At 32.3% G+C, this 16,266-nt stretch overlaps 2 protein-coding genes across 2 annotated transcripts; both read right to left on the reverse strand.

Moving 5' to 3' along the window:
• Positions 1-1,493: 1,493 nt before the first annotated feature.
• Positions 1,494-2,891, reverse strand: LOC130980291 (uncharacterized). Its single transcript, XM_057903980.1, has one exon. The coding sequence runs from the start codon at positions 2,889-2,891 to the stop codon at positions 1,494-1,496; it is 1,398 nt and encodes a 465-aa protein (XP_057759963.1).
• A 5,963-nt stretch (positions 2,892-8,854) lies between these two features.
• On the reverse strand, positions 8,855-13,232 carry LOC130981863 (ubiquitin domain-containing protein DSK2b-like). The gene is made up of 9 exons (XM_057905600.1): positions 12,735-13,232; positions 11,599-12,294; positions 11,282-11,496; positions 11,104-11,214; positions 10,558-10,616; positions 10,213-10,241; positions 9,660-9,749; positions 9,438-9,589; positions 8,855-9,109 (listed from the first exon to the last, which is right to left on the reverse strand). Exons 1-8 carry the CDS (start codon positions 12,979-12,981, stop codon positions 9,441-9,443), a joined length of 1,596 nt encoding a protein of 531 aa, XP_057761583.1. The 5' UTR covers positions 12,982-13,232; the 3' UTR covers positions 8,855-9,109; positions 9,438-9,440.
• Positions 13,233-16,266: the final 3,034 nt, after the last annotated feature.

Below are 16,266 nucleotides of genomic sequence, written 5' to 3' on the forward strand. Positions count from 1 at the left end.
CATTGTCAGAATTGGCTTGTCTCTTGCCTCTAGGATTCTTCCATTGAATGCCTCGGAGATGTTGTTCATCAGCATGTCACTCTTGGCCAGAAATGTAAAGTGACTCTTTGTCCACAATTTTGGCTCCAGAGCAAACAACTTCTCATAACAGTCTCTGTTGAGCTCCTTTAGTTGATTCATCCTTCTTTCCCATTCTTCCACATAGGTAGCTTTGGCAATAGACAGAATTAGGTCCCTTAGTATAGTACCACCCCCATATGCTTTCTTACAGTTGGCATATAAATGCCTCAGACAAAGCCTATGCTCCAGTGTTGGCAATGCCTCTTGAAAGATTTGCATCAGCCCCTGTTTTATTGATTCAGTCCAGAACACAATATACACAATATAGTCAGGTAAATGTTCACTAACATATCAAATATTCAACATTAATGTTCAAAAGCTTAGCCATTGCATCTAAACATAACATCACTAACATGTCAAGCTTATGTTCACAATCTTAGGCATTGCATATATGATCATATAAATTTCATATTTACATCTACAAACTTATCAAGTGCATATATGATTATATACATATCAGATTAATATTCACAAGCCTCCAGTTGCATATATCATCATAAACATGGCAGACTTAGATTCACAACCTTATATTCACAAACTCATATCAGTTGCATATATCATATCAGTTGATTTTTAAAGCTTTATACATATTACATAATAAGATTATTATTTCCTAACTTTTAATATACCTTATGTTACTCATTTTAATAATCTCACTCTCACTCTTTTTCTTAATTTATAAAATCATACAATGTAAAAAAATCTTAAACAAATAGAATAAGATTATTATTTCCTAACTTTTTAACTTGAAATTGACAACTAATTGATTTCATTCAAACTAATTACATTCGCTGATTCGCTATACTGAACTAATTAATAATCAAATTATATGTGTTAATGCATATATGACTTAATGAATAGAGAATATAGAGTAATATATATACTGTATTTATAGATTAAGAATACAACTTACTATTCAATTATAAATAATGCGTAGAAAACCATGTGTCTTACCAAGAAAACTCCACTCCTTCTATTCTTATTTCAGGAACAGCTTTTTCCAAATTAAATATCATCACTTGTATAGAGGCATTGCATATATGATCATATAAATTTCAGATTTACATCTACAAATTTCATATATCATCATAAACATGGCAGACTTATATTCACAAACTTATATTCACAAACTCATATCAGTTGCATATATCATCATAAACATGGCATTCTTATATTTAAATAAAATTAGTTGCAAAAAATTAAACTGATACCTTTTGTTGGTCACTCATAAAAACCCATTTTCTTGATTCTCCAATGTCATTTAACAGCATCTCTAAGAACCACCCCCAACTGTCCTTAGTCTCTGCCTCTACTGCAGCTACGGCAATGGGAAAGTAATTGTCATTTGGATCTCTGCCAACAGCAACTAGCAGCTACTGTCCATGGTCGCCCTTCAAGTGACATCCATCCACGCCAATAATAGATCTACACCCCGCCAAGAAGCCTTTCTTGACTGCATCAAGGCACATGTACATTCTCATAAATCGGGGCTGGTGCGTAAGAGAAGGCCTATCAACCAATATGGTCAGACTAGATCCTGGATTTGCCCTAAGTATCTCTGCACAGTAATCCCTTAGTTTAGCATACTGTTGGATTGCCCGCCCATGTACCTCTTCTCTTGCCTTCCTCCTTGCCCAGTAAGCCTTACCAACACTGATATTGGCCATGTATTTGTCTTGTATAGTCTGAATAACTGTCGCAAGTTTCATCTCTTCCCCTCTACTGATGTTGTTGGCAATCTTCTTTGAGATCCAACTACTTGATGCAAGTCTTCCGCTATAGTTCCTTCCACATGTATGCTTTCCATTCAACGTCTTGATCCGGAAACAGTCAGAACCCCCCACCTTACTCGCAAAACAAACCCACTTGCACTTTCCCTTTCTTCCTTTGCAAACAACTATACACCTCACCTTATCATTTTTTCGAAACCTAATGTCCCTACCATTCAATAGGGCATGCTCCTTAATAGCCTCTTTGAATTGACTAAGTGATTTAAATTCCAACCCCACCTGAAATTCATACTCTCTGTTCATCTCTGCCTCATTGTACTTAGGGAACCTCCTCTTTTTTATCATATCATCAGAGTCTCCCTCATAACTATCTATGTCATCAGTCTCATATCCATCAGATAAGCCCCCAACTTGCTCATCACCCTCCCTTAAACCTTCATCACCTTCAGCTGTTCCAGCTGCTGCAGTTCTCTCATCATTTAGTGGACCAGTAAATTCCCCAAATGCATTTGATGGTGGATCATTATCCTCCACCTCAAACCCAAACTGATCATCATGGTCACCATCATCAGCACTATCATCAAATACCTCTTCTTCAGTAGAAGGCTCTGACTCATCATCCACTTCAACCTCTAACAACCCATCATCATCAGCACTGTCCTCACCTTCCTCTGGCACATAATCAGCATCAGTTGAAGTGATCTGAATCCCATTACTTTCTCTGGCTCCATCGACAACATATACCTCGCAATGTTTGCAGGAATTTGACACCAGTGACCTAGCCATTCTCATTGCATCCCCATCGGACTTCAACTCTCTAAGACCTGACTTCAAATCCATCCCAGGTTCCTTGTACCAGACCCTAGCGAAACCCTTATACCCTAGTTGCTTTAGCTGACTGACAATCTCTTGTAATGACCATTCATCAACCTCAAAATGTAAATCCTCCACAACCATTCCTCCTAAATACTCTAATCGTTGTCCACTGTCAATAAATTTGCCACCATGGTGGATTTCGATACTGAAATCCAAATCACCCATAACTGCATACCAAAAAAAAAATGCCATAAATCCCTCTTCAAACACTTTGAGAAACACAAGGAAGCTCTAATAAACAGAATGACAAATTTTCACAGGAGAAAAGAACAAAAACCCTTACCTAGAGGAAGAAGCAACGCCTACGACGACGGCAGTGATATCGGAGATGCCAAACCCTCCCGCAATATTCCGGTGGGATTAATCTCTGCAGCTGAGCGAGTTGGGAAGCAAGGCATGCACACGAGTTTCTTCTCTAAGTTTGGGAGAAGAGACCGAACAGTTTCCAAGAGGGTAAAATGGTATTTCAGAATAATATGAGTGAAAGAGCATTAGGGATTTCATATAAAGTTAGGGAATCTTTAACTTAGGAACGGAATATTCCGTTAAATCTAACAGTTTGGTCACGGTAGGGACCTAATTGAAAAAAAAAATTGGGGGCAGGGACCCAATTGAAAGGAAAAAAAGTGTAGGGACCTAATTGAAAAATTCGCTAAACTATAGGGACCAACAGAGTAATTAAACCATTATAGAACTCCTTCTACAACTTAATTCTATGTTGCATTGTGACTACTTTTTCGTAAGGCTCATTTTGCAATATTGCTTTGTAATGCCCTCATAAATTTTGAAATAAAATTTGGGCTTTAAAAAAGAATCATACGTAAATAACAAAATGTCGTTAAAAATATATAATTTTAATAGTAATTTAATACACGTAAATATTTTAAATACGTACTTTCAACAAGTTGCTAAAACACTCTTCAAATCTAGATCGAGATACTCATAAAGGTCTTGACCACTTTTAGAAATTGATTGGAAATAACTTACAATCAACTACCAATATTTTTAAATATTCAATGAGTAAACTTTGGACTTTTTCAATAGCTTGTTGATCTTCAAAATTTACAACAACTTATTTATCTCTAGATAAATTATTAGTTTCTTTGATTTTTAGCTTTCTAATTTTAATAGTTCTGTCTATGCATTTAAATAAAAAATTTTAGATTAAACTAAAAATTAAAAAATAAATTATTTGATAAAAAAAATTCATTCTAGATAAGTAATAGTGGTTTATGTTTCCTACTTTGAGATTTAGCTTACTCTTTATTTTTCTAAGAATACTTATTACTTAACAGTAAATCATATTAAATAATTCAGATTAGGTATTATAAAATTCAAAATCAAACACAATAATATTGTATAAACCAAACCTGTTACATAATGCAAAATAACATTTTTAAAAAAATAAAAAATTCAATTATAAACATCAACTCATCAGGTATTAACGGTAAAGAGTAAATATTTACAATAGTTATTATTAGAAAAATTATCTCAAAATTCATAGAACAATAATAAAAAAAATTACACTATATTTGTTTATAATATTATTATTCATTCATCTTCTTTTTACGTACTCTTTTTTAGGTTTTTTTAACTATTCCATTGTGTATATAAAAATTTCTTATTAAATTATACGGAGTGCTCTCAAATTTAATTATTATATTAAATAATAATATTAAAAAGTTAGCACAATTTATTATTTTTAATTATTAATCTAATTTTTTTTATTTTATAATTTAATAATATATTTTTAATTTATATTATTTAAATATTATGATTAATTACTTATAAAAAAATAAATTTTATTACTCTCCTAATATTTTTCTTTAACTGAAATGGTATAGTACGATGTTTCGTATTAATTGATAACAAAAAGTTATCTGTATTATACTCAAATTATTAACACATTAGTACTAATTAAACTATTATTACTATGGTTCTGAAAATTGAACCAAATCGACTGGTTCAACCGGATTAACCGAAAATTAGTCATTTAGTCGATTTGGATAAATGTAGAAATTGTTTGACAAAAAATCGATAAAAAAATCGGTTGAACCGGCAGTTAACCGGTAAACCGGTAAAACTGTCCGATTTTTTAGCAAGTTTTTGGTTTGAAAATAAAACATCTAAACAGCGTCATTTTATTACTCCTCCTCTTTTGTCGCCGAACTCGCCTCTTCTTTCGTCACCGAGCTCGCCTTCTCTTTCGTCGCCGTTACTCGGCGCCGGCTGTTATTCACTTATTCCTCCTCGCTGCCTTCTAATTTTCTGTGCATGATTTCTTGATTTATTTGTTTGCTAGATTCATGATTTTGATTTTTTATTTTTTGAGGTTATTTGTTCATGATTTATTTGTATGCTGCTTCATGATTCTGGTTGCTGAATTCATAGTTTTCTGATGTTATTTTGGATTCATGATTTTTTATTTTCTGAGGTTATTTATTTGTTCATGATTTTCTGAGGTTATTTTTGTTTTTGTTTTTTATTTTTTGGATTACCTGTTTATGATAGAGATATTGAAACACTTAATGATGATTATGATTTTTGATGAGTTGCACCTTTGATTAGTTGAAAACTTGCTAGTAATTATTTCTTTTGAATGTAGAACATTATGGGTTTGTCATTATGTACGTTTCTTTTATTTAGTTATAAACTTTGATATTTGAAGTTGTTTGTGAAGCTCTAATATTAAGTTATAGATAATTTATTATGTGAAATTTTAAATTTTATTAAGTTAAAAATTATTAAATTTATATATTTAAAATTATTTTTAGGTTTTTAATAATTTTATTTAATATTTAATTAAACCGATTGAATTTCGGTCGAACCAATAAATTATTGAACCAATAATTTTATCGGTTCATTGATCGATCCGGTTCTCGCAACCTTAACTACTACTTTGGAGCTTCTTCATGAAGACATTTCATGAATAGTATCTGTGATTTAGCGTTTATTTTTTACATTAAATTTTAAATATTAAATTTTAATATTTTGACAACTTAGACCCATATTTTAAGCACTATTAAGTATTAATAATTACATTTTTTGTATTACAACAAAAAAAAGTAAATATCTATTTTCGATATATATTTATTTTTCTAATAACAATGTGACCAAGAAAAAGACACTTTCAATATAAGTGATTTACTGATTCAATCTTGAGTAATCATAATAAGTAACAAATTCAACATAATTTACAGATTTACAATAATAAAAAATTTAACTAAGTGATTATTCAGTAAAACAGTTTTAAATTCAGGGTTTAATAAATTCGGTAATAATTTTCAGCAACGAACAAATTTAAGCTGAGTGATGAATTTGTTGGACTAAAATTTAAACTACATTGATAAATAATAGTAAAAGATCACACTTTACTCTTTAAAGTAAAATTCAACCTTTAAAAGATCCAAATCTTTTTTTTATCAACTATGTCTTTTGTTATTTATATGATGAATTTTTTTTATTTTTGATAATATTAGTCGAATAAATCGGACGGGTCGCCAGTTTTGCTGAAAACTGGCCGAATCAACTCAAATTTCGACGGATTTGATGCATGACTGGTCCAATGAGTGGCTCGGTCCAGTTAGATGACTGGGCGACAGAGTTTTCGGTCGAACCGGTCGAATCGAGCTGGATTTGATAACCATGCTTTGACCCGTTACCTGGTCAACGTGCAACAACACAACTCCTCCGAAGGCACTCTCCATCTTCATCAACAACATTCACCACCCGCTACTGCTCCCCAGTCCACCACCCTCTCATTCCAAATCCCACAATAGCTACCACCCCAAACAAAAAATAAAAGGACGAGAGGGTTTTGACTTTTGTGTAGAGGTCCAAGTTGGTGGCAGTGGAATCATAAAAAAGTTAAAAACTAATAAAAGGACAAATCAATCTTAACCAGTCCTATCACTTCCAGCATGATACTTAACCACCAGGTCATCACCCTAATGTGCTAATTAGGTAATTTCCACTATGAGTTTTAAATAGAGATGACAAAGGATTTGCGTTATCCCATGTTTCATAGGTTCAAGGTCCAAGCTGTCCGTTTTATTAGGAAATCGAATTAGTGTTTACTCTTAAAGAAAGTCCTAATTAGGTAAGATAAAAGAAACCTAGGTAAGAAAGTTAAAATTCTCATAAAGAGTTGACATATTTAAAATGGGTTTAAAGTCGAGTTAATATTCAAAATGATCATTGAAATTTAACTTTCGACTCAATTTAGCTTTTCAATTTTTAATTGACACAAATTATACCTAAAAATTTAAGATGTGATTCAAATTGGCCCTTCCGTTCATTTCTATCACCAAAAAAATAACGTGGCACTATTAAATGACGTTGATTTACTAATTACGTCTAAACAACGTCGTTTTACTCCTTCCCCTCTACTTCCTCCTTGTCCTCAATGTCTTAATCTCCCGCCACCCCATTATCACAACCCTCAATCATATCTTCCCAACTCCACCATCCTCAATAAAAAAAAACGGTCAAACAATCAACTCAATTGAAAAAACTTAAAAGCCAAACGTAGCAACCTCAATTCAAGGAGCTTGAAATCAGAGATATAGCAAAATCAAACAACAAATTTCTTTATCAATATAAAATTTTTTACTTTATTTATTTTCATTAAAACTCTACCAGTGTGTTTGTGGCATTGGAGCGTCAAATCAGTGCAATTAGCTTGCTGCAAGTTGAGCCATGGCCTAGTTCTTCTTTGTGTTGATGAAACTTCGTCTGGTTCGGTCGTATTTCATTGAGGAACAACTCTAAAAGTCAATGCTGCATGTCTTCAAAGAAACCTTACCGAATCTTTCAATTGTGAAAGATGAAGGGAATGAAAAATTCGATGCGAAGTGGAAAGAGAGAGGGAGCAGAATGTCCACGATTTGTGGTGGTATAGGAAGAGATCTCTCATTTTTATCATGTGCTGAAGCATCCATGAATTGATTTGAATGAGAAATATTGCTATTCATTTAGGATCGTTTCATGTATAGATGGAAGAGAACTTACCTCTGTTACTAGTTTCTTTGCATATACAGTTAAATCTATTATGACTAACTTGAACAACTTGCAAATAACAACTAATTAGTGATTGCAATGTGATAATATGAATTGACTGAATGTCTGTCACATAGATTTTTGAGGAGGAGGAAGAAGAAGAACGAAGGAGTAAAACGACCTCGTTTAGGTACAAACAGCAAAATAACATGTCACATCATCTTTTCAGTGACGGAAATGGATAGACCTAAATTGAGTCATGTCTTAAAATTTTATTGTACAATTTGGATCAATTAGAGATTGGAGGACTAAATTAAACCAAGAGTCAAATTTTCAGAGACCATTTTAAATATTAGCTCATTTAAAGTCCATGTTGCCCTTTAATTTTTTTTTTTTTTGGTGACTATTGCCCATTAAAGTTTAAAATATACTTATCCTCACCTTTGAAATAATTAATGTTTGAGATAATTATTTCACTATCTATGGGTTATCACTACAGATCAAAGATTTACATTCAAGTAAAGTCTATAACAAAGAAATATACTCTCTCTTAAACACGGTTTTTGCTCTTATATACTATTTTTTTTTTATAAGCCTAGCTATTTATTTTTCTTATTATTGTTTGATCAACAATTCACTTTATTGTTGGCAAGGGGAAAATCATATTTGATAATCCCCCTCTTTTTTTAGTCTTCGATTATGCAGTATGACTTAGCATAACATGTATACACATGCAGAGACCCGTATCCCATAAATATAACGGGGACAAAGCAGTCAAACCCCAACAGGATCGCACTGCACTAAAGCCAAGCTTCATTTGTCTTTCTTGTATACAAGAAATTAAATCTGGCAGGTAATTCCAACTTTCTCTTTTACCTTCCTCTTTATACATTGCAAAATGAATAATTAGAAATTACATTTTCTTTTGGATGAAGCCTGTTTTGAAATAAGTTTTCATGTTTGAATAAATAGAACAAATAGAAAGCAAATGTGTAAAATTATCATCCACTGGCCTTTCGTTTTTCCTTTCCTTATGCAAAAATTACAACATATCAGAAGCATCAACAATTATAACTTATTTGGTGTAAAAATATTTAAACAGCTGTAAATATAATATTTTCCGGATTAAGTACTTGAAAATAACCCAAGTTGGAATTATACGTATATGGTACAAAAGGCCGGTACTTTCTTGCATGTGAATGTATAATTAAAAAAATGTAAGTATTGGAAATCCTACTACATTCTATAAATCATGTATAAGGGGAAAAAATCAACAGATTTGTTTAAAACAATTCCCATGACGAAAATAGAAGCGAAATTGATTAATATCTCACACCAATTTTTAGCATTTGGGATTTAATTGCTAGTCTCGTGTCCGTTCCCACCTGCCAAATCAGTAATTATGAAGTTATTGAAGCATTTACACAAATAATATCAATACAAATAGTGTCTAGAGGAAAACGCATGTCTATACTTATTTCAATATTTTAGTATATATACAAGAAAACGCATGACATCACAAGTTAAAATGGGATCACAGATCAATTTAAATCTATAACGTACACCAAGTCAGTTCTGGCCATGATGATTTGGATAGAATCCTGATTCTATTTATAATTCCAAAGCACCTTGAACCCCAACTGATAACTTCAAAACGACAAAACTAGGAGTTCACTGAAGGACCTTCACAAAAATGAAATCAGCCAACATTACCTGCTACTGTCCAGAGTTCCCCAAAAGGCGCTCAACAGCTGCATGAACATTCCCCGACGTGGCAATAAGAGCCCTTATGTTTTCTTGCGTGTCGAAGAATCCCATCTCTTGCAGCTGCGAAAGTTGGGTAGCATACAGCTGCTCAGGTGGTTCTGAGAATACAACAGTCAATTAGAGCAGTGTAATATGATTGGAGAATTGGAGGATAACAATAACACTAACCATTTGATCTGTTTGGAACAGCTAGGCTGCCAGCTCCAAGTCCGCCAAACATGCTCGATAGCATTTCCAAACTCAAGTTGTTCATCGATCCTACCAACAAGAACAACCGATGGCAATTACTGAAAATGCTTATCAATTTTTGCATGCAATCAATTGGAAAAACCATTCCTGAAGAGTGATATTTTTCAACACCCAAACCCAATTTCATGATTTATGAAATAAGTAATAAGTAAAAAACCATTCTCCAAACAATTATTTTCTTCTCTAGTTTAACAAAAAGAAATAAGTAAAAGAAAAAACCAATTATCCCTACTTCTTCACTTATATAGCACATATGCAGAAATATAGAAGGGGAAACCCATTCACAGTATTAAATGATAAACAATTAAACAGGTCCAAAACTTGTAATTCAAATAATTATCTATTGGAAATCTGAAGATATATCAAACATTATGAATTGACAATGCATGACTACAACAACAAAATACTCCAATAAATCACATAATTCTATGGACACTGGACAGTAACCAACAATGTCATTTGTCTGCCTTACCAGGGCCTCCACCTGTTTGACCTGGTTCCCTGTAATAAATGCACAGCAGATTAGATTACTGGAGCATCAAGCCAGCAACAATAAGAAACAAAATAAAATTCAACAAATTCATCAGAATTCATAAGTACTTATTTTATAACAAGGAAAATTCACATTCAAAGGGCATTCTATTGTGTACAATTCTTTCCCCAGAGAAAAAAAAAGTTTAGGGTGAAAGGAAAATCCTCCATTATTGGCATGTTTCAGCAAAAAGTTAGCAACAATTAATGAGAGTTCCTTTTTTTCATGGGGTAAAACAAATTTGGCATATGAGAATGGAAATGCCACGTTTTCTCCATTACTTACTGTGTTGATTGTTGCTGACCAAGCTGGGACAAGAGAGCTTGCTGGAAAGACATAAGTTGCTGCAATAGAACACACATTAATGAGAAAATTATTTTGTATATATTACTTTAGCAAACAAAATACTACAACCTCATTATCATATTAGATCGTAGTTTAAAGAACCCGGTCTTAATACCTAAAGAAAAGCATCAAATTTAACCCCAGAATGTAAGTCAATTTTTCTTGAATGCTTAGCAAGGAGGGCCATTATCCAACAATTTGAACTAAGCAGCCCATATCCCACTATGACTGTCACTCATCATTTCTTCAATACTAATTACTAAATACAAGTCTATAACCCATTACAGAATAAACTAAATGCAAACGGCTGCACCAACATTCAAAATTAACATTCTTAATAAAGGCATAAAGCACATAAGCATGACTATGTTTCAGTTTGAGATCACATAGTTATTAATGGACGTAATGACATGCAATCAACCCTGTGTTTGAGGGAGAAAACTAAGTCATATTCATCAACAAATTTGAAACAATAAATCTCTCAACCTGCAGGGTCTCTGGTGAGGAAAATAGACGAAGAAATTCTGGGTTTTGCATCACTTCTCTGAGAGAATTTAAATCAGGCATGCCACGCTGCTCAGCATTGACTCCAAGAATCTAAAGTAAAAAAGGATGTTAGATATGTTCAACATATGCACAACTCAGATGGCACATATGTAAATACCTGATTCATAGTCTGCGGATTGGAGAGGATACTTTGCATCATCTGTGAAATAGCTGGATTTTGCATTAACTGTGTGAGTAAAGCAGAATCTGGCATGCCACCCAACATACCATCAAGATCGGGCAGACCAGCCCCTCCTAAGCCAGTGGGTGGTGTCTGCTGCCGAGCATCCGCACCAGTAGTTGATCTTCTAGTGGTATTTTGGGCACCTCCAGCTGCAATATTTAAAATGAATTAGCATAATAGTACTTGTCCCAACCCCTCGAAAATGTAGCCAGTAGCTTTAGAAAAGGAAGAAATTAAGTATGAAAACTTACTCCCAGCAGATGACCAAGGATTGGGAAGTGGGTTAGTATTGGGCACGGGGGAAGTTGCATCAGAACTAGTAGTTGAGGGATTTGTCGCTTGGTTCCTAACTTGTTCATTTCCTGTATTACCAGTCATTGTAGTGGCATTTAGAAAGGGCTCTTGAACATTTTCGTACATACGCCTCAGCATGTTGAATCCCTCAGGAGAGGATTCAATGTTGCTCATTGCTCTGTCCGTATTCCTCATCATTTCGCGCATGATCTCAGGATTCCTTGTAGCTTCAAGTGTTTGGCGAAGTGTGCTGGGATCATTAAGGATGTGTGCTAGCTCAGGGTTTCGATCCATGAGCTCTTGCATCTGTGGGTTATTCATTATAAGATTCCGCACTATCTCGGGATTATTTATTAAATTCTGCATGGCAGGTGTGTTCATTATTTCCCTCACAATATTGGGATTCGACAAGAATGGTTGCTGCATCTGTTCAAGATCAGGAAAGCCCGCTCCAAATAAGCCACCAAGGCCATTGCCCCCCATCCCATTGAGTCCTAACCCAGGGAATGGTGAAGCACCTAAGCCCCCACCCTCAGTAGCACCGGCACCTCTCGTATTAGCTGTGCTGTTAGCACCAGTACTATTGGTCCCACCACCAGCACCTGAAGGCGCAAAGCCACGAACCAAATGGACAGTGTGGTCTGCCTCCAAACCTATAAATATGAATACAAATACAAAGATTAATTGAATAAAGTATTCAAAAATTATTTCCACGTTACATTCAACTCGAGGAACACAAGACATAAACATTCCATCCGGTGCCTAACCAAACATGTGCAAATAGAATATTAACGATGTCGACATTCAACAAATTAATACTACACTATTAGTCTATTACGAATTGCAAAGAGGCTCATTCCATAATCAGAACTTCTAATTAAAGAATTTGAACCTAAAAACACAACAACCGTGGTAATAAAAAAATTAAAAAATTCAAAAAATACAGAATATAAATCTTTCTATATGATTTGAAAAGGCAGGAAAATAGAACTGTTGAGCAAAACCTATAATCAGAATAAAGTAAATAAAATAACAGTGCCAATTAAAATTAAGAACACCAACAAAAAAAAACAGAAAGATCGGGAGGAAATACCGTAGCTCTGGAGAGTTTGATCATCCTTGAGGATGCGACCTTTGTAAATCAGGCGCTGTTGGTTAGCAGGTATGTCACAACTGCGAGCCACAACCTCCTTGAAGGAGACGACGGTGGAATCTAGACCAATTGAAACGGAGAACTTTGAACCGTTCGAGCACCGAATGTTGATGTTGACTCCTCCTCCACCGCCTCCTCCCTCGGTGGTGTTGGCCTTGGAGTCCTCCACAGCGCCTTCACCTCCCATGGCGTTCCTCCGTTTGCAAGCAAGAATGGGAGGCTGCTCAGAAACGGTGACTCAAAAAGACAAATTGAATCCAATGAACGGAACAAAGAAAAGGAAAATCAAAGCGGTAACCCTAAATTAATTAATTTATCGAAGGGAAGGTGAAATCGGAAGCGTACGAATTGGGGGAGAAGGAGAAAGTGGGAGCTGGGAAATTCGAGGGATAACAGAGAAATGAAAAATTAGACACGAAAATAATAATGACGATGACAAAATTGGGTGTGCGTTAATTATTAATTAAATACATTAAAAATGTAACAAAAAATTTGATTTGAAAACACCCCCATTATTTATTGGAATAAGCGTTTTAGTACCTAAAGAAACATAAATCGGGCAAAAAAAAAACAGTCCAATTATATACATCTAAAAGTATTTTTGACAATCAAATTTAGTCATATTGCTTCAAATTCAACAAAAATTAATTTTATCACACACTAGCGTATGTTTTAATAAAAAAAAATTGTCTTTGTCTTTCGCTTTTGCTACTTATATAATATAAATTAGTCTTTAGTCAGTCTTTAATATTATTTAATTATTTTTTAGAGAAATATATCTCTATTATTTAGATACATATTTATAATTAATCACTAAAAAAAATACATATTTATAATTAAACTTAATATCCTTATTTTTTAGATACATATTTATAATTTATAATTAAACTTAATTTAAATCTTAAAAACTTAAATTTCTCTAACTTTCTACCTACTTCATAGTTAGTTATTATTTTTTTCCTTTTTTTACGTGACTTCATATAACACGATTTCTTATACTTTCTTTTACATTTGTATTGGAGCTCAACCAGAACGTTTGGCGATTTCTTATACTTTCTTTTACATTTGTATTGGAACTCAACCAGAACGTTATCATCGGTGAAGTCAAGTAGCACCCTCTTCTTCTTCTTCTTTCTTTATAATTTTAGAGTTTATTAGATATCCTTACAGCAGTCGTAATTTCTTTTTCAAGTATAATACATTTAAAATTATTAAGTTATACAAAAGATATTCTTACGGCAGTCATAATTTCTTTTTCAAGTATAACACATTTAAAATTATTAAGTTATACAAAAGATATTTTTGAAACACATCAAAAATTATAAATTTAAAATTTAAATTTAAACATTAAAAAATAATTGTAACACATCTAAAATTAAATTATGAAATTATACCAAAAATATTTTTAAAACACATTCAAAATCATAAATTTAAAATTTAAATTTAAACATTAAAAAACAATTGTAACACATCTAAAATTATAAAATTATACAAAAAAAAATATTTTTGAAATACTTCTAAAATATAAAAATTACACATATAAAAATAATTTAACATTACAATATATATAAAAATCTCTTCAGATCATTTTATTCGATTTTTTATTTTAAAACAAAAATAAAAAATTTATACAAAATAATAAAAAATAATAATAATGTGAGAAACCCATTTAAACCTTACCAAGAAGAACAAGCTGGAGCTTCCTCTTAGTCAAAAATGTTGATAAATGGAGGATGTGGTTGTTGTGAGATTCATTGTCAAGAATGCAGGTAGCAGAATTGAAAGAGGGAAATGAGAAGAAGGTTCTGGAAGAAGAATGTTATGAATGGTGGAGAAGAGTGAAGCAAGTTTTCAAAGCCATTGGCACAGGGAGCAACTTCATGTGTTTGGGTTAAAGCCTTAAAGGGGATAAAAAGGTAAGTATATAAATAAAAATTGTTTGGGTTAAAAATTGGCGACGAAAATGAGTGTTGACAAAACAAAATGCGGCGTTGTGAATGAGCGCCAATGAGGAGGAAGGCAGCGTTGAGGATGAGCGCAGAAGAAGAAGGTGGTGTAGATGAATAGCGGTAGAGAATGATTTCTTTGGGTTTTCGATGTGCGTCTCTGAGTGTTTGATGTGCGACTCTGGATTTTGAATGTGGGGCAAATGTGACTTCTTTGCTTCTTTTGAGTGTTTTTTACGGGTTTAGTTAATAATGAGATGGTTTAAGATTTATTTTAAAATTTTAAAATTTAAATTTTAAATTTTAAATAATTTAATTTTTAGATATGTATTTAAATTATAATATATTAATAATTAAACATATTAAATCTGAAACAAAAGTTTAAAATTTAAAATTTAAAATTTAGTTTTATTTAGTTTGTATTTTAAATGTGTATTTAATTTTAAAAAAATACTAAATCTATTCATAATTTTTAAATATGTTTGTTTTAATTTTTTAAATTATTGTAATAAAAAGCTGAATATTGTACCATTTTTAAAAAATACCTAGTTGAATTGTTTTTCATTTCCTCCTCATCCTCTTTCTCCTCTTTCTTCTCTTTTTTTAATTCAGGCACATAAATTCTTCTTCTTCTCTTTCGTTATCGTAATCACCAACAGTCCAACACTACCAACATTTTACTAACAAAAACAATTTTTTGAATTGAACTGAATTCGAATTTATATAATGGACAAATATTCGGTTCACTTTGTATTATACAATAGTTTTGCTTTGATAATATTTTCGATTCATTCTAGACGCAGGTGGTTTTGAATCTGAATTTATATAATGGACAAATGTTTATTTGGTATTATAAAATAGTTTCGCTTTAATAATATTTTTGGTTCATTTATGTGTTGTGATGAATAATTTGTCCCAATGGTTGAAATGGCCTTTAAGACAAATTGAATTGAATGAAATGAAATCTAATCCACTTGAATAAAGTGATAATAAATAATTTCTTTTTTTTTGCTAAAAAAAGATTTTATCATTAACAAAAACACATCGAATTAATTTCTGTATTTGAATCTCAATTAAATTAAAAAATAAATCAAAATTACATAAGGAATAAAAAAATTTGGTCAATATTTATCAGCAGTATCAAGTGAATCTCAATTAACACATAAATAAACCGAAATTATTTAATAATTGCAGCAGAAAAAATTAGAACTAATAAAAATGTTCGCAAAAAAGAACTTGAGTGTTCAAATTTGAAAAAATAAGAAGAAAAAGGAGGAGAAGAAGAAGAAGAAAGACGTAAAGGAGAAAGAGAAGGATTGCATAATTTAAAAAATTGTTATAACAATTTGATTAAATTTAATTAAGTATTTTGTTTGAATGTAAAATTTTATTTAAAAAAAACACACACACAACTCCCCACTTTTTCATTTCTAGCACTTTTTGAGTGCAGAAATTACAAAAAACTTTTATATAACACATAAATTTTTGTTTTGAATATATTTTGTTAATTAACTGTGTTTTATGCT

This window comes from Arachis stenosperma, chromosome 5 (genome assembly GCF_014773155.1).
Source record: "Arachis stenosperma cultivar V10309 chromosome 5, arast.V10309.gnm1.PFL2, whole genome shotgun sequence".
Classification (NCBI taxonomy): Eukaryota; Viridiplantae; Streptophyta; class Magnoliopsida; order Fabales; family Fabaceae; genus Arachis; species Arachis stenosperma.

Bases quoted from the DNA above. Each gene is read 5' to 3' on its own strand.
- LOC130980291 (XM_057903980.1), bottom strand. From the start codon at position 2,891: ATGGGTGATTTGGATTTCAGTATCGAAATCCACCATGGTGGCAAATTT.
- LOC130981863 (XM_057905600.1), bottom strand. From the start codon at position 12,981: ATGGGAGGTGAAGGCGCTGTGGAGGACTCCAAGGCCAACACCACCGAG. The intron at 11,497-11,598 runs GTAAGTTTTCAT...TAAATATTGCAG, and splicing joins TCCTTGGTCATCTGCTGGGA to CTGGAGGTGCCCAAAATACC. The intron at 10,617-11,103 runs GTTGAGAGATTT...GTTCTATTGCAG, and splicing joins CCTCACCAGAGACCCTGCAG to CAACTTATGTCTTTCCAGCA.